At 48.7% G+C, this 18,140-nt stretch overlaps 5 protein-coding genes across 5 annotated transcripts; 1 reads left to right on the top strand and 4 right to left on the bottom strand.

Moving 5' to 3' along the window:
* Positions 1–405: 405 nt before the first annotated feature.
* Triagg1_5198 (uncharacterized protein) lies at positions 406–8,099 on the top strand (the record flags this gene model as incomplete). Its single annotated transcript, XM_062899685.1, has 6 exons — positions 406–998; positions 1,059–1,572; positions 1,641–1,764; positions 1,827–1,939; positions 1,992–7,172; positions 7,227–8,099. 6 exons carry the CDS (start codon positions 406–408, stop codon positions 8,097–8,099), a joined length of 7,398 nt encoding a protein of 2,465 aa, XP_062755672.1.
* A 1,552-nt stretch (positions 8,100–9,651) lies between these two features.
* Triagg1_5197 (uncharacterized protein) lies at positions 9,652–10,821 on the bottom strand (the record flags this gene model as incomplete). The annotated part of the gene is made up of 1 exon (XM_062899684.1): positions 9,652–10,821. The coding sequence occupies one exon, from the start codon at positions 10,819–10,821 to the stop codon at positions 9,652–9,654; it is 1,170 nt and encodes a 389-aa protein (XP_062755671.1).
* A 2,388-nt stretch (positions 10,822–13,209) lies between these two features.
* Triagg1_5196 (uncharacterized protein) lies at positions 13,210–13,950 on the bottom strand (the record flags this gene model as incomplete). The annotated part of the gene is made up of 1 exon (XM_062899683.1): positions 13,210–13,950. One exon carries the CDS (start codon positions 13,948–13,950, stop codon positions 13,210–13,212), a length of 741 nt encoding a protein of 246 aa, XP_062755670.1.
* Positions 13,951–14,570: 620 nt separating this feature from the next.
* Positions 14,571–15,335, bottom strand: Triagg1_5195 (uncharacterized protein; the record flags this gene model as incomplete). Its single annotated transcript, XM_062899682.1, has 1 exon — positions 14,571–15,335. One exon carries the CDS (start codon positions 15,333–15,335, stop codon positions 14,571–14,573), a length of 765 nt encoding a protein of 254 aa, XP_062755669.1.
* Positions 15,336–16,614: 1,279 nt separating this feature from the next.
* Triagg1_5194 (uncharacterized protein) lies at positions 16,615–17,806 on the bottom strand (the record flags this gene model as incomplete). The annotated part of the gene is made up of 4 exons (XM_062899681.1): positions 16,615–16,722; positions 16,788–17,386; positions 17,454–17,480; positions 17,536–17,806. The coding sequence occupies 4 exons, from the start codon at positions 17,804–17,806 to the stop codon at positions 16,615–16,617; spliced, it is 1,005 nt and encodes a 334-aa protein (XP_062755668.1).
* Between the last annotated feature and the right edge of the window lie 334 nt (positions 17,807–18,140).

Here is an 18,140-nt window from a genome sequence, read left to right as displayed (position 1 = left end):
GTAGCCTAACGCACTCTTTTGCTAGAAAGGTTACATGTCGCACCAGAGAAAGTATCATCAACAGAAAAAGTGAACTGGAGAGCCGCAACCATGCCACTCCCGCCAGTGCATTCCTTGCAGGCATTTTCAGATGCTATACTACGCGTCCCTTCTCTCGGCATAGGACGGCAGAAAACCTCGTATACATGTATATTTACTTTCAATTCAGTTGGAGAGATAGCCACTTTTCACAGCTAAACTCATTCCAGTCTTCTCCATAGTTGTAATTTGCATGCTGATTGACAACTGCGTACTCTCATTACTTGTGGTAGCATTTCTTCCTCTCACGCCTTCGGGAAGGAATTTTGCAACGAGATCGGCCAATGTACTGAAGGCGAAATAGCGAGCACCAGGGGATATGATAACATGGCAAGCCCCAAAGGAGTTCAGCCGCGGCAGCAGGCTCCGAACACGAACATCACAGGCAGCCATGTGAAGATGCCGGCAATGGAGCCCATGGACGGCGCACCGCCAGCTATTGCCATTGTGGGAATAGGACTGAAACTCCCAGGTGGAATCACAACAACTAACGAATACTGGGATCTCCTCATAAACAAAAAGAATACACGACGACAGGTCCCTGAGAATCGATATGGAGCACACGCCTTCGAGAGCAAGCTGGGAACGCCTGGAACGATGAAAAGCACATACGGACACTACTTGGACCGCGATCTGGAGAAATGGGACGCGTCGTTTTTTTCGATGAGCAAAGCAGAAGTTGAGAAGCTCGATCCGCAGCACAGACTGCTGCTAGAAGTGATTTGGGAATGCATGGAGAACGGGGGACAGAAGAACTGGCGCGGCCGCAATATTGGTTGCTACGTTGGTGTCTTTGGTGAAGATTGGCTAGACCTATATGCCAAAGACCCTCAGCATCTAGGCACACATCGAATCTTGACCGGAGGAGATTTTGCACTATCCAACCGCGCCTCCTATGAGTATGATTTGAGAGGTCCTAGGTATGTTGAAATGACATGTTTCTTCTGTTGTTTAGTATTGATGGTTATTAAATCAAACAGCATGACTATTCGTACTGCGTGCTCGTCTTCACTCGTTGCACTCCACGAGGCTTGTCAAGCCATATACACCGGCGAGTGTGAGTCTGCAGTTGTTGCTGGAACCAGTCTGTTCCTATCGCCGACCATGACAATTGCCTTATCCGAACAAGGAGTTCTCTCACCGACGGGCTCATGTAAGACGTTTGACGCCAAAGCAGACGGATACGCTCGCGGCGAAGCAATCAATGCGGTTTTCATCAAGAAGCTCGACGATGCGATTCGCGACGGCGATCCGATCCGAGGTGTCGTCCGGGCGACGGCCACAAACTTTGACGGCAAAACCATTGGCATTACCAATCCCAATCAAGAGGCGCATGTAGCTCTCATGCGTCGTGCTTATAACGTGGCCAAGATCTCGAATATTAGCGATACAGCTTTTGTCGAATGTCATGGGACAGGCACGTCGGTCGGCGATCCGATGGAAACAGGAGCAGTAGGCCGGGTCTTTGGCGATCATGGTATATACATCGGCTCGGTCAGTTGCTGCTTCAAACATGGAATAGTATCTGCCTCACGAGAGACAAACTAACGCGATGTCTTTAGGTGAAACCAAACATTGGCCACGGAGAAGGCGCATCTGGTTTGAGCAGCTTGATCAAGGCTGTCTTGTCTCTAGAACATGAGACAATCCCACCACAGATCAACTTCTCTGAGCCTAGTCCAAAAAGTGAGGCAGTATCCCAACATACACCCTATGAATGCTCAGTGAAGCTGACAATTGAGAAATAGTAAAATGGGATAAATACCATTTCAAAGTCCCAACAGAGCCAACTCCATGGCCAAAAGATCGCTTGAAGCGTGTATCAGTGAATTGCTTTGGCGTGGGAGGTGCTAACGCTCATGTATGTAGCTTGAGTTTATAATGTTACAATGTATTTACTGACGTCCAAATAGGTTATTGTTGATTCAGCGAGGCCATACATCTCACAAGAAGAAAGAGTTTCTACCAAGAATCCCCAGTTACTGGTCGTTTCCGCCCATCAGGCCACTTCGTTGAAAGAAAGAGCATCAGATATCTTTAATTATGCTGAACGGCATCCAGACCGAGTGCCAGATCTCGCATACACCCTGGGAGCGAGAAGAGAAGACCTAAGCCAGAGAGCCTTTGCTATTTATGATGGTGTAAACCCTCCTGACCTTTCCCCCATCATCAAGCACAAGGACCCTCCCCAGGTAAATTTTGTCTTTACCGGACAAGGGGCTCAATGGGCGAGGATGGGTGCCGACCTTCTCGAACAATATCCCGCCTTTCAACAAGATATACGAAAAATGGATGCTACTCTCAAGACCCTGCCCCATCCCCCTCAATGGACAATAGAGGAAGAGCTCAAGCGACCTCAAGGAGAAAGCCAAATTCAACAACCCGAGTTCTCACAACCGATCTGCACCGCTCTTCAAATCGGTATTGTCAATCTTCTTAAAGAATGGGGCGTCAACCCTGCGGCCGTGGTCGGCCATTCCAGCGGCGAGATGGGTGCCGCCTATGCAGCCGGTGCTCTGACTCTCGAAGCAGCCATTATAATCGCTTACTATCGCGGGCAAGTGACGCAACATCATGGAAGGCTCGGTGCAATGGCAGCCGTTGGTCTCGCCTACCAAGATGTAACGCCCTATCTCCAGGACGGCATTGTGGTGGCGTGTGAGAACAGTCCCAAGAGTGTGACCATTTCAGGAGACGTGGAACCCTTAGATGAGGCGATTTCTCGTATCAGCAAAGATATGCCCGACTGTTTTGCTCGCAAGCTGAGAGTTGAGAGAGCTTACCATTCTCATCACATGCGTGAGATTGGCGATAGATACGAGAAGCTGCTCGATGGCCTCGTGAAAGATGCAAAGCCCACTGTGCCCTTCTTCTCCAGCGTCACCAAAAGGCAGATCAAGAGAGCTGGACAGCTGGGTCCATCTTACTGGAGACAGAATCTAGAAAATCCAGTCTTGTTTTCGTCAGCTGTACAGCTTATGATGCTCTCTGCAATTAGAGATATGGTCTACCTTGAAATAGGCCCCCATGCCGCTCTCTCTGGTCCGCTTCGAGACATCTTCAAGTCCATCCAGATGCCCGGTGCATCGACCTACATCCCAACACTCATTAGAGACGAAAGTGGTCCCAAGTCGATACTCAGCTCTCTCGGGCGTCTATATCAAGAGGCTGCCCCTGTCGACATTGCAGCTACAACGACAGGCCGCAATGTGTTAACAGATCTTCCTAATTATGCTTGGCAACATGATACCACGTACTGGTATGAGAGTCGAGTTTCACGAGAATGGCGCCTTCGCAAATTCCCTCCTCATGAACTCCTTGGAAACCGCATTCTCGAAGCTGACGATTTGGAGCCTTCTTGGAGAAACATGTTTCGTTTGGATAATGTGCCCTGGGCTCGAGATCATAAGATCCAAGATGACATTGTACTTCCCGCTGCTGCTTATATCGCAATGGCTATCGAGGCTGTAAGACAGCTCAAAGGTGGCGACGAAACGGATGCATCTCTAAGACAAGTGGAGATTCAAAACGCCTTGGTATTAAAGGAACAACAAGCGCACGAGATTATTACGCATCTCTGTCCAGTTCGGCTCACCTCGAAGCTTAACTCTGTCTGGTACAAGTTCTCCATTTCATCTTTCAATGGCACTTCCTGGACCAAGCACTGTACTGGAAAAGTCCGAGCAGGCAAAGAAATCAGTGCCGGCTCCGAAGATGTTTGTGAACAGCCGCGCCAAGTTTCCACTATAGGATGGTACCGTGCCATGAAGAAAGTTGGACTGAATTACGGCCCCGATTTCCAGGGTTTATCCAACATTTCAGCTCACCCAGGGAGAAATACTGCCGCTTCTGATATTAGGAATCGCGATCCAACAATAGGTCCTTATTACCCCTTGCATCCCAGTATAATTGACCTCGTACTACAAGCCTTTACAGTAGCGATTGCTGATGGGTTAACTCGCAAACTTAAACAACTTTGTGTCCCGACCTATATCGATGAGCTATACATCAACAATGGTCAGCCAGAAATGCGCCTCGGAACGGCTGCGGTATCAAGCGCAACAGGAGCAATTCGCGGCTCCGCTACTATCATGGCTGACAGTAAAGTGATCTTGAGTCTAAGAAATGGAGAGTTTAGTCCTCTAGAGAATGGCGATATGGATGAAGCTGGTCCACTGCCAGCCGCTCACTTACACTGGAAACCCCACGTCGATCTCATTGCTCCAAACAACCTTATACAATCAGTTCGCTCACCTCCAGGCGAAGTATCAAAAGTTGAAAAGTTGGCTCTTTTATATCAGTTGGATGTACTTCGACGAATGGAGCGCCTCCCAACCTCTGCCCACCTGGCACACTTTCATAAATGGCTCACTAAGCAACGGACAAAGGCTCTCAATGGGAATTACGAGAACGTCCCGGATTGCGCACGTCTCGCTCGTCTCAGTTCGAAAAAAGTGAAAACAGAAATCGACGCTACAAAGAAGCTCCTCCTCCACACTAGCTGTGCCAAAATTTCTCTGCTTCTCAGTCGACTGGCTACAGCAGCTGAGGCAATCCTCAAAGGCCTACAGAACGCCAATGAAATACTCAAACAAGATGGATATTTTAGTGACTTGTGCAATTTCATCAGTGGAAAGAGTGATATATCGGTGCTGCTCAGCTCTTTGGCTCATATCAATCCAACAATGACGGTCTTGGAGCTTGGATCTGGGTCCACCAATACCACCGCCGCAGCTATGAAAGCCCTCGTGAACTCGACTGGCGACCGCAGTTATAGCAAATACGTCTACACGGCCCAAAACGAAGAAACTATCCAGCTTGCAAGTAAGGAACTGGAAGGCTACGAAAATATTGAGTACAAGATCTTGGACATCTCCAAAGATCTCAAAGCGCAAGGATTTGATCCTTCTTCATTCGACTTCATCATTGCCAATAGAACCCTGCATTTATCTTCTCATATTCAAGATACCCTTCAGAACATTCATAAACTCATCAAAACAAATGGTCGCTTACTTATCCAAGAGCTGTCACCTAATGCGAACTTTTATAAATTTATAATGGGCTTCACTCCCGAGTGGTGGAATAACATGGAAGATGGTCGCACAGACAAGCGACTGCATGAGGCACACGAGTGGCATAACCTTCTCATAGATGGCGGATTTTCGGGGAGCGAAGGTCTGATTATGGACGATGACCGCATTACGGCGACCATTCTCACTACTGTAGCTACTCCCATTCGCGAGCCTGGAAAGGTCACTCTTCTTGGACATCCATATTCCCAGGATCACACAGACGCCCTTTCCGAGTTACTGAGTGAGATAGGCTACGAAGTTGAATTCCGTACTCTATCACAAGAGCCTGATCCAGAGGCAGATGTCATCTCTCTTTTAGACCTTCACGACACAATGTTCTTTGAGATGACTGAAGACACCTTCACCTCATGGCAGAACTATCTTGGCAAGTTTCCTGCTGAAAGAGGGCTGTTGTGGATTACCGGACACGCCCAAGTCGGATCACAAGATCCCCGGTATGCAACTTCCATTGGCGCAACTCGAAATATCAGATCCGAGCTTTCACTGGACTTTGCCACGTTAGAAATGGACTTGGCAAATTTTGAGGCGGAAAGTATTCTACATGTTTTCCACAATTTCCGCAATAGAGCCAAGGATGATGAGTTTGATCCTGATTGGGAGTACGCAATTGTCAATGGAAGGGTTATGATACCACGATATCAGTGGATAGATATCGCAGAACATGCTGGAGAGACACCTTTTACAAAATCTACGTCTCACAAAAAGCTCGAAATTGCGCGTATGGGCCAACTACAAACGCTTCAGTGGGCAGAAGACGAAACAAAACTACTTCGGGACGGCCAAGTCGAGATTGAGCCCCGTGCTATTGGTATGAACTTCAAAGACGTTCTTGTTGCCATGGGCATTGTTGAAGGCTACAAACCAGGCCTCGGAATTGAGTGTTCCGGAATCGTCCGGAAAGTTGGCAGAAATGCTACAGGACTTTCACCAGGAGATCGAGTAATGACCATTGGTCACGGATGTTTTACAACAAGCTTCATCTCGGAAGCAAGTCTTGTGGTCAAAATTCCCGACAACCTCAGTTTTGAAGATGCCGCTACAGTTCCATGTGTTTATGCGACTGCAATCCATGCACTCATCAATGTGGGTGGATTGTGTGAGGGCATGTCCGTTCTCATCCATTCTGCTTGCGGTGGTGTTGGTATTGCAGCACTCAACATCTGTAAAATGATGGGTGCCGTTATATACGCCACTGTCGGCAATGCTGAGAAAGCCCAGTATCTGATTGAGAATTTTGGGGTTCCTCGCGAGCACATCTTTAATTCTCGTGATATCTCATTCTACGGGGATCTCATGGCCGTTACTAATGGTCAGGGTGCTGATTTGGTGCTCAATTCTTTATCAGGAGAGTTGTTACACACTTCATGGAAGTGTGTCGCTCCGTTTGGGAAAATGCTCGAGATTGGAAAACGCGACTTCATCGGTCGAGGGCAACTTGGGATGAGACTATTCGAGTCCAATCGCTCATTTCATGGCATTGACATGTCGCAAATGGCTGTTGAAAGGCCAGACGTTTGTAAGAAGATCTTGCAACAGTTCAACAAGTACTATGAAAAGGGTACTATCAAGCCTATCGCACCTTTGAAGCGCTTTGAGGCTGCGGATATCGTTGAGGCTTTCCGATACATGCAAAAGGGCCAGCATATTGGCAAGATTGTCGTATCTATGCCAGCAGACCCATCAAAGCTCCAATCAGCAGCAAAGCCTCTGCCTGTAAAGTTCAAATCCGACAGGACGTACCTGTTAGTAGGAGGACTCGGCGGCTTAGGTAAATCTGTCTCCAACTGGATGGTAGAAAACGGTGCTCGTCACATAATGTACTTGTCACGATCTGCCGGAGATTCTGAACAAGATAAGAGGTTCATCAAAGAGATCGAATCACAAGGGTGTGAGGTCCAGGCTATTAAAGGGAGCGTCACAAGCCTGCAAGATGTTTACCGAGCGGTGGAACAGGCGACAATGCCAATCGCGGGCGTTCTCTTAATGACCATGGTTCTGAGAGTAAGTTCACATACTTTAAGCACGTTAACCCTAGGCTAACAAGGGCATAAATAGGACCGTGGTATTCTACAGCTCTCTCACGAAGACTGGTTTACGGCCGCCGGACCCAAAGTTGACGGCGCCATCAATCTCCATCAAGCTTTGGAACACTGTGATTTGGACTTCTTCACCTTATTCAGCTCCATATCCTATGTCGTAGGTCAAGTGGGCCAGGCAAACTACTCAGCAGCCAATGCTTACTTGACGGCGTTTACGCAATTTCGTCACCAACAGGGTTTGCCTGCGGGTGTAGTGAATGTAGGTGTTGTGGACGATATTGGGTACGTGGTTGAGAATCCGGCCCTCTTGGAGCAGTTCCGCGCCCTCAACTTCTATACAATGGGCGAAACCGAACTCCTCGATGCCCTCGCGTATACCCTGTCTCATCAACACCCAGCAGCTTCCTCTTCGGACGATGGCTTCTTTAACCCAGCGGAGCTCACCATCGGCCTCAAGAGCACGAAGCCGCTCTCCGATCCTAATAACCGCTCTATTTGGAAGCGCGACCGACGCATGGCCCAAGCACATCTCCGAGATGCCGGTGCAACTTCCGGTGCTTCAACCGGATCTGAGGACTTTGGTCAGTTCATGAAGAGCGTCAACGCCAGCCCCTCGCTGCTTGATACACCGAGCAATCTCGATTTTCTGACAGCTCAGATTGGCACGTGTATTTACAATCTCATGTCACGAGATGCCAAGGAACTGGACCTTAGCCTAAGTTTGACCCAACTTGGTGTTGATTCGCTTGTTGCCCTCGAGATTCGTAATTGGTGGCGCCGTACACTTGGAGTCAACGTCAGCGTGCTCGAGTTTATGGGTGCTGGAAACATAGAACATTTGGGCAAATTAGCTGCCAAGGGCATAAAAGAAGCGCGCAGAGCCGCATAGACATCACATGGCGCTGAGGACTTACTGTACCATCCATCACATTGCTATTCTAACCCCACCCTTCCTTCGTCTTCGCCATACGATGTTAATTTGCTTCTCAGCAAATTCCCAATGAAGTTCAAGGTGGGCTTTGCCTGAAGGATGCACATGTATGTCACGCCAGTTACCTGGTTTCGGTGTCTTCTACTTCAATTATTCATATGCTCTCGACCCTACACACCATGTTCTCTGTCAATTACCATGATTTGTTATCCTTTGTTAGTATTGACTTCTCTTGATATTCCATATTTTTGGTCCGCGGTTGTGCTAGATTCATGAAATCGATGTCTTCCCTACATTGCTTCGTTGTCTTTACGATGTGATATAATCATAAGCCAAGACCAAAACAAGCGGTGAAGCTATTAATATAGCTTTTATATTGTCCTGCATCCTTCAAACTGTACCAATGTAATTGATTGGCCAGATAGCTTGCCGAATTAGCGCCTCCTTGCAGCAAGCCTCGTCTGGCTGAAATGACATTAGGTAGGGCACTGGCCGTGTGAGAACAGGGGTAAGGCGTAAGGGAGGGAAGATGTTGTATCTGCCATGTATGAAGCTATCATAAGTATGTAAGTAGAGGAGCCATGATGCTTGTAGGCATTGTAGCATTGCTTGCATATAGTGGCTGCAGTCCTCATATATACTCAAAACATGAACACATCGTGCATTAATTAACATAAGGGCATGTACCCACCCTAAGACAAAGCACAAACAGGGGATTCATTTCTTCCAGAGGGGTCTGATTGATCTTATCTAATCGTTCAGGGTATTTGCGATGCCCCCGTTGAGCTACCTCATGGTGGTCTTCGGCTCTCATTCTCTTCTCCTAAAAATTGTTAAAGGAAGGTCTCACAAGTACAAATAGATTCTAATTTTTTTCATGTGGTTTTTATCACACGATTTGGTGCTGGTATGATCATTGAATCTCAAAATAATACCTCCTGTGGTTGTCCTTTGATGTAGGTAGTTACTAATCTGGGGTATCACTCTATCAATTGTAAGTGAAGTCAAAATCGTTGGCACATGTACACCGTTTTAACCGTGATAAAATAACATTAGCAAAGCCAGACAAAAAGTTGGAAAAGCCCCCGAGTATTGACAAAGTCCGGAAACATATATAGACTTCGTCAAACCATGAATGCGTGTCTCAAAATCCCCGACAGAAAAGACCGTAGGTCTGTGTGCTTCCATGAGGAACAAACTAGCTCATGAACCTATAACAACAGAGAAGATAGAACAAAAGTAAAAGCTTCCTAGGGAAAGCAATTAGGAAAACAGCCCTTTCATTGCCTTAAATTCTTATTTCTCTTTACACAATGAATCAGAAGCAATAAGATATCCTAAGCATGAAGAAGACGGCGTCGACTCATCATGCAGTCCACACCACCCTGAATCATCCACCCACAGCAACTAACGGAATCGAAGCGCCTCCAAATGTCCGACATCACCCCCGCTAGTTCATCTCATAATGTGAGCAAAGAACTTTAAATGTTCAGCAAATGTAGTGAGCTTTCTAGTTAGTCCCAGGCAAGTAGAGAGGAATCTCCATAGGCAGGTCCTTGTGAGGGTTGAGCGAGTCGATGCCGCCAGACACGTGGGTTTGCTCCACAGGCTTGCGAGTGAAGAAGACAAGCATATCGCGGTGCGCCTCCTTGGTCTTATCGACGGGGAACACAGGTGACAAGCTATGCTTACGCTCGTGATCGACGATCATGAGTGTATCGAGGAACCTCTTGTGCTGGACTCGGCCAAGCAAGTGGATAGGCTGGATCTGTTCCAGGGGGATGCCGGTCTTCTCCTCCATGTCATGCATAAATGTGGCAGCACTGTTATCCGACATGTTGTAGCTTCCCAAGAAGGTGGTCATGGTGTGGTCAACACCATCAGCGTGCACACCCTCGAGAGCAGGCTCTCCCAGAATATGGGGAGTGGTAACAGTGCGGAGGCTGAAGAGGGTGCACACCCACTTGTTAATTCCGTACTCTAGCTTGGGACGGTGAGCAATCTCCATGCCATGGATGATCATGGCCTTGAATACAAAGAGGGCCTGGAAGATTGAGTTGAGCTGCAAGTCATTCTGAACCTCGTCAAAGCGGCGGATGGCACCAGAGTCGTAACGGTTGAAGTCTTCTTCGACGGACAGGCAAAAGGGCTGAAACTCTAGGCGGCGAATAGAGTGCGTATCAAAGTCGAGACAGAAGCGGCTGTTGCGAGTCAGGCGGAAGGGCAGGGTAGGGTCGTGATACAGTTTGTCTGAGACAGCCTTCATGCCGAGGATGTCAGACTCCTTGGCACCGAGCCCGAGCATAAGTCCAATCATCTCCTCAGACTCGACGAAGATGGCACGATCACGCAGGTATTTTTCGCGAAGCTTCATGATCTTGCCGATGGTCTCGTAGAACCTGGGGTTATACGCCTGATCTCTGACGTTAAGCTGTGCGTAGCCCTCTACCTTGGGTGTTGGCTGCGAAATAAGTTGCTGCTGTTGAACCTGTTGGGCCACATAAGGGGGAGGGGGCGGGCCGTTGCTCAGTGGTGTCTGGGTGGCGATAGCCTCTACGGCCTTGGCCTTGCTAGACTCGTGAAACAAACGTTGGCTGCCCCGGTTGGTGATGAGAGGTGAAGAACGAAGCAGAGGTGCAGAAGCACGGACTGCACGTTGGGCGGACCTGAATGAAGACATGATGTTGATGCGTCAAGATGATATATAAGATTTAGAAGAGTTTGCTTTCTTTTTTATTGCAAAACAAGAAAATCTTCAATTTTGTTTTCAAAAAAAATCTTTAATGATCAGGAGTCAGTTCAGGAGTGGCTCAGGATAGCCCCCTATCAGGAGTTTGTAAGAGTAGCTCAGGATAGCTCTCTGTCAGGAGTGAATAAGAGTAGCTCAGGATAGCTCTCCGTAACAAATGAAATTCAGGATATGAGTTTGTATGGCTCAGGATAGCCCTCAATAAAAGACTAGCTTCTGCTGTTAACTTTCCAAGAAAACGAAAACGAAAACGAAAACTGATAATAAAATTCCTGTGCAAGACAACGAAATCAGGAAGAGAATCTGGGTAAAAGAGCTCCAAGTGCAAATTGCTTGTGTGATCCAAGGTACTGATGGTAGTCAAGGGGAGATGGGAAACGGCGACTTCTTATTCTCGAAAGGGGTGTCTAGAGTCAACGGACTTTGAGACACGAAAAACGTCTTGTGGTGGGGATGAGAAGGGAGAGAAGGGGGAGGTGCGGATCACACGAGAGACTTCTAAGCGCTGTGATGGTCGATTCGGGATCTTCGACGCAGTCCTACACAGAATAGCATCGCACCATTCTTGCCGCAAACTACGTCGATGAGAAACAAGGCAAATCAGTTGCCGCCTTTTCTCCCTCAGCCAGCCTTGAGACACACTAGCGCTGTATCCTGATGTCAGTCAGTACGAGCCTGGATAGGAGGAGTCGTTGCCTACGCGAGGCCACACAAGTTCTTAGTATGCCACGACGAAGCTTACTACAAGTATAAGGCAGGGGTAGAGACCAGGCATGTTTAGTGTGGCCGCTTAACTCCCTACTGACGGTTCTCAGGACGATACCTGAATATCCGGCACGTCTACTTGTCGATAGATGGCACTAACAGACGCAATATTACGATCCCCGAGCCGAGGTCTTGTGGTGGGCTCATAAGACATCTGTAAATACATTCAAACTCTGCTAGGCCAATTCTCCTCATCATAGATGTCCAGAGACACCAGCTTAAGCTAATCAGTGTCGGAAGTACGAAGCACAATCCGTGCTGGAAGATACATGTATGATGAGGTCGACCCCAAAGAGAACGAGCTGGATATCAATACATGAACTTCACATGCTGTATGACCTCCGCCTCGATATAGCGTTATTTGACGTGAGGGGACTACATGTTGTCTTACTGATGCGTCCACGACCAACCAATGAACCACCTAGTGCTGTCTCAGATGGTGTACGAGCAGCCGGTGAGTGTTACAAGCGGCTGGACACATCAGCCCTGTGCCGTGCCGTTCCAAAAGGAGACAAAGGTGCATACGGGGCTGAAACCACTTCCCTACATGTGCTCCCAACGGGCTGTTTATTACTGTGATGGCTGAGTCTAACCATCGAGGCACACGCAGGAGTATCCCGATTTGGAAACCGGGACACGGGAACTACCAACGGTTCTTTGCGTATTATACAGCCTCCCGCGTGCGTGGGGACTCCTTCTAGTCAGTCGTGATGGCCTCGTCGGGGGGAGAAAGGGCCCGAGCGGATGAACGAGAAGCGGATCATTGCTTTCTTGCAGCACTCTCAGATGCCATTCCAATCAATTTACATGTACATCATAGCCTGTGTGAGACTTGATACGTCAACACGGCATTCTAGCTAGGCGGAATGGGAGATGCAAGTCCGACGCAATAAGTTGGAGCCGAAGCGAAGCGATTCGAGGTGAGCGCTCGAGAGACATACTCGTATATTACTTTTATTAAGGCATGTGATGTATTTGTGCGGATACATTCCAAATACTCAGGCGGCACGGGATAAATTGATGCCTGGGAATAATTGATTGAATGGACTGTGATACTTGGCCTTGGACTGCCCACGTAGCATGTTATATTGACTTGGATTTTGTTCCTGAAACGCTTGTGGCGTCCTTGGCGAGATGTCTGGCATTAGTGTGTGTATTTACGTTTATACATGACATGACATTACTGATTGTAAGTGGTAAAGGCGGGAGCATATCAAGAGATAAAGATTGACTTGAAATTGATCAGATGTAGCAGTACAAATATTTTCGAAATGAACCGCTGCCTTCCGGCATGGGTGTCCTAATCAAAGGTCACTACCCTCGCTTCCTATGCCTAGGTACTAAGTCGAGCTTTTACCCTACTAGAAGTGTGATTCGCAGCCCCAGATACAGCTGTCCAAAAGCGTATAAACGGAGTTTTTAATTACTAGATGCTTATATTACAAGCCCTCTACAGGCATCCCACATAATACAATTGGTCCAACCCAGGCCAATATCCGACCTCGTCTCCAGCTTCGAATTCGTGCCGCCTCATCCTTCGCCTACGTATCCCACCTACACCATTACCAGCTGCATGTATCTCTGCCATACCCTCACAAACGTAATGACCGCCATGACGGCCCACGCCTCCCCCAGCTCACCGGTCGCTCCACTATTGATGAACTCGAACTTGGCAGCCTTTTTGCTCAGGCCCGTCGCATCCGCCCAGACGGCCAGAATCTCTCCGTCCGTGTTCTCATACGTCGATGCGTCTCCATCATCCTTCTCCTCATCCGAGCCTGCATATGCATCTGCATAACTCGCCACGACTCGCCTGAGTTTCCATCCGCGGACCCATTCATGCAAGTCCTTGACCTCTTTCCCGCCGGTGCCCACCCACTCGAACCGCTCGACACGCTGCGTTGTCTTCTCCCCCCCTCTCTGGGACACGGGCACGGTAAAGGAGTACAAGTCCATGAGGCGCTTCGTCCGGCGTGACATCTCCTCCTCAACGACTTCCTGACCGGGCCCGAGAGGGGGCAGCGTGACGACATTGCCCATGGCCGTCTTGCCAGAGTTGCGCACCGCTGCGAGCGGGGGATGATGCAGGGTAGGGCCGTTGTACATGATGAGGTCCCCCCACCAACCTTGTGGGAGGTTGAACATGTAGAGCGGCTGAGAGCCGTGGTCGAGGGATAGCTTGAGTTTCTTCCATGAGGGGTCGTAGTTGAGCTCCAGCGTCTTTGGGAATGTCACACCGTCCAGCGAGGCTTTGTGGATCTTCTGGTGAGCTTCCCTTGATTCGGCACCGCCCATCGTGACAAGGATGTAATGTAGGATAGGATGAATATGGCTTGTAGGTACCAGTGTTGTTCAAAGGCGGACACAGGATTGATGCACTGGTTGATTTATTGCTGGAGATGAGATGATGGTAGAATAAACAAATGATGAATATTTCCATCAAGCTGCTCCCAGATCATCAGCTTTATATCTCAACTCCATTCCTCTACTCTCATCACCTGAAAATCCTCTTTTCGGCCTTGGCCCCTCAGAGTTGCCAAATGCGGTAATACCCAGCGCTGGTGAGGCGTTGAGCGCCACATGGCAGCTGTTGCGGAAAGGATCACAGCACAGCCACAGCTAGGAGCCAATGGTGATGTAATTAATTGAACTGGAAAAATGTTGGCCATGGTTATCGCAGGAATTGCGTTCACTCGCGTGTTTATCTAGATATAGCCTCGAGATTCATGGCGGTGATGATTTCGACGATAAGCATCAAACCTGATCAATATCATTATATTCGACTAGGGCGCAACGGAGAATACTGTTATGACACTGTTTGGCATGGGCACGAGACTCTAACGTCCATGATATGAAGATGGATGGGAGAAATACCTCCAGTTTATACATATGCCTGTCTCTTCTATATAATCCCTCTAGGCATTTTCTGCGGCGGCATCAACCGCAGCGGCCATCTCCTTCATGTTTGTAAACTTCCATGAATACGACACCTTGTCTGCATACGCCTCCGGATCTCCGCCCATGACGCTCTCAACCTCCTCGCCTCGCTCAATCCAAACACTCGTCAATCCAATTTGCGCTGCTGGCACATGGTCATGATGCAAACTCTGCGCCGTGTGTAAAATATCTCCCTTCTCAACGCCCAGGTCTTTCTCACAGTGCTCAATGAGATACCGGAAGTTGTTCAAGTCCGGCTTGTATGACCCAATCTCCTGAGCAGTGTAAATGGCATCGAAAGGGAAGCCCTGGAACTGCTTCTCCAAAGTGCGCTTGAACGAGTCGAGGTCTACGTTGGACAAGATAACCAGCTTGAAGTGCTTATGCAGCCGCTTCAGCGCGTCGAGAGTGTCTGGATAGATGGCCCAGTCGCCGACACCGAATCCAAACTTTGACTTTGCCTCCTCGTCGGCCGAGACGCCGAGCTCGGCAGCGAGATTGCCATATGCGGCGGCCAGTACGGCGTGATATAGGTAGGTTGGGTTGGCTGTCTGGACGAGTCCCTCGTGTCGGACCAAGGCCTTGAGTAAGCCGAGACGATTGTTCTTGAGGGGATGCGAATCGGCGAGCTGTTGTATCAAAGGTTGGAGATTGTTGTAGATGCCAGACTCCCAGTCCACAAGAGTGCCGTAGCAGTCAAAGGTGAGGGCCTTGAAAGAGGTGATTGGTCGTGTCGTCGCCATCCTTGCCACAGCTGCTTCTGCTTGTGAATTGTCTATTTTGTGCTTCGTCTTGCCGCTTCTGATGATACTTGGATCTCTTGATTTATGAAAGGCGAATAATTGAGTTTCTCGAGAGTCTGTTGCTACAAGACACGGCTCAAAGAAGCTTCATTCACTGCCAAACCTTTGCCGCCCCGCCATCGACGCACAGTAGCCGTAAATAGGGCGGGGTTGCTCAATGCGGGGCATTTTTCTTATGACTCTCTCATGTCCTTGTCCAGAATCGCTCGTGTGGATTCCTATCATGTTTCATCACCTCTATATATATAACGCGCTCTTGAGCTTTAAACATGTTGTCTGATTGCGAAACTGGGTATTACTCACACAGCTTGCTGAAATCACACAAACCAGTTAGTGAGGACCAATTCTCATGTGTTCGGTGTTCTTCCCATGAGAATACAAGTAGATGTACAGGTAGTCTGCTTTCCTGCTTTATTAGAGGGCAACAAGTCCGGATACATGTAGACTTACCTTGCATGAATTCGTGTCTCCAAGATAATGACACTAACAATATTGTATTACTACAACGAGGAAGAGCCATCTTACGTGCCAGTGGAGATGGTAAATGAAACCCTGATTGGGGCTGGAGTGTGGCAACACCACATCATGAGACATTGATCCTGCATACTTGTACTCGTTTGATCTGCCCCGTGAGTCGCAGAAGGGCAAAAGGCCGCTTATTGTCGGGGGAAGCCCACAGCCAGCGTAATATAATTAATCAATTCGTGATCAGAGTATATTGTGCTACATGCAAGGAAAGCTATACTCCGTGCCTATCCGGCTTTGAGTCCTCGTCCCGCTACGTTGACTGTACCGTTAAGACACTCCTTTCGAAGCTCGCCCGGCTACCCTCCCCGAGCTGAGAATAGCAGAAGACTGAAATAACACAAGAGTTGATCCTTTCAAAAGCTTGCGTGTGATGGCGATAAGTGTATAGAGCGCAGTGCTCCAATCCCCCCATTTTTTTAGAGCAGCTATCCAAACTATTAAGACTCGTTTGTGACGGCTGTGGTCTCTGATGGATAATGTGAAAAGACGAGTACACATAGCAGCGTTTCGTGTTCATTCGTCTATTCAATCTACCCCATTTTCTATGGCCCGTCCCATCTATTGCTTCCTGTAAATATTATCTGTTCCATTACCGATTTACCAGGTATACCTCTACTTAAAGATGCCCTGTAAGACGCAAATCAATCTCAATGTCACGCTCCGAGCAAGCCCCACACGGCCGATACTCGTGTTAAAAGTAATCCAACTTTGGCTTACCACCGAAAGACGGGTTTGCAGTATTTCCAATGCTTTCTAGAATCTCCAGTGACAGATTCAACTGTGCAGTGATGTCTTTTATCTGCGTGCGTAGTTTGGTTAGCCATCTTCAAAGTATTCGTTTCGGCTTGATACTAAACTTCATACCTGCGAATCGTTCTCCCTATCAAACATCTCGTAGTGGTTCGAATTCACATCAAGCACCGCCTTGATGAAATCCGGGGTGTTGCCTGACCACCCCAGTGTACGATCACCACGATACTTGTCTATCATAAACGGCTCTGTTCTGCCTTCTGGAAGTGGCATAGATTGAGTCGCCCGTATCAGGACTGTGGGTGGTGGTGTTATTGGCGTCCTTTCAGACTGCGACTCTGACGTTATCTCATACTTTGGCACTTCGATCGATGACCATGTTCCCTCAAAGGGCTTGTACAGCACGTTTCCGGGGGCCACAGAGTATCGTCTTCCGCCAACGCCGAAGAAAACGGGCTTCCCATTGCATGCAGGCCCGTCCCACCTGGGCACCTCCCAGTCCTCAAGCATCTCGTCGCAGCGGTCGAAGCACTTTTGGACGGGCGCGGGGATGTTTTCGAGGACGGGATCGTCGGTAAGGCCTTGGACCTGGTTGTAGGGGATATGATACGGCGAGTCCATCATGACGATGCCCAGCACTTTGATCGTAGCCTCGGGGTCTTCAGCCAAGAAGCGCGCAACGGCTAGGGACAGATATCCACCGAGGGACCAGCCTGCGAATGGAACAACATAGAGGTGTCAGTCTTGCGGATGCCGGAATTACAGAATTACGATGCACACCGAGGACAATCATCTCTAGCAGAGATTCTGCCGGATGATGTGAACTAGTATGACATGGCTCGCGCCTCAACTCTACACATACCGCCTAGCAAGATGTTTCCTTTGATGCCCGCGTCTTTCATGTTTTGGATGTACAAGCGCGCCATCTCATCCATACCGCCTTCAAAGGCGCCCCCATCGAAGAAATGAGGGTTGTGAATTGCCCACACCTCGCGATACAAGCTTCCTAGCATGAAATATCCAAACGTCGTGCCGCCTCCATCGTGTATCAAGACCAACGGAGGGGGCGGGTTCGCCCGTTTGGAGGCGGGGGTAACCTGGACTTTTGTGGGATTGGGGCCGTCTTCGTACATGATAAAGAAATGTAATCTTCGTAAACTGCTTGTTGGAGGTTTAGAAGATTGTAGGATACCTCAACACAAAGCAAACTATGCACTTGCTCGAGAAACAAGAATGTCGTCAACTCATCTCTCCCCGATCGCGGCCTGATGACTCGAGCTTGCTTCGCGTCTTACGTCCCACAGGCTTGGCTCTGTTCGGTCGAAAGCTAATCCACCCCGACAATATGGCGTTTCTCTCTACTAATGGTAGATCCTTGTCCTGCTTATCTGACTGCCGCTTTGAGGGCGATAAGTGGACTTTGGAGGCTTCGACGATCTATACAGGGATGCGAAGCGGGCTCGCAGC

This window comes from Trichoderma aggressivum (assembly GCF_033847375.1).
Source record: "Trichoderma aggressivum f. europaeum strain CBS 100526 chromosome Unknown scaffold_018, whole genome shotgun sequence".
NCBI classification, from domain to species: Eukaryota; Fungi; Ascomycota; class Sordariomycetes; order Hypocreales; family Hypocreaceae; genus Trichoderma; species Trichoderma aggressivum.
The sequence above is the reverse complement of the archived record's forward strand: the minus strand, read 5'-3'. Positions and strand labels throughout refer to the sequence as shown.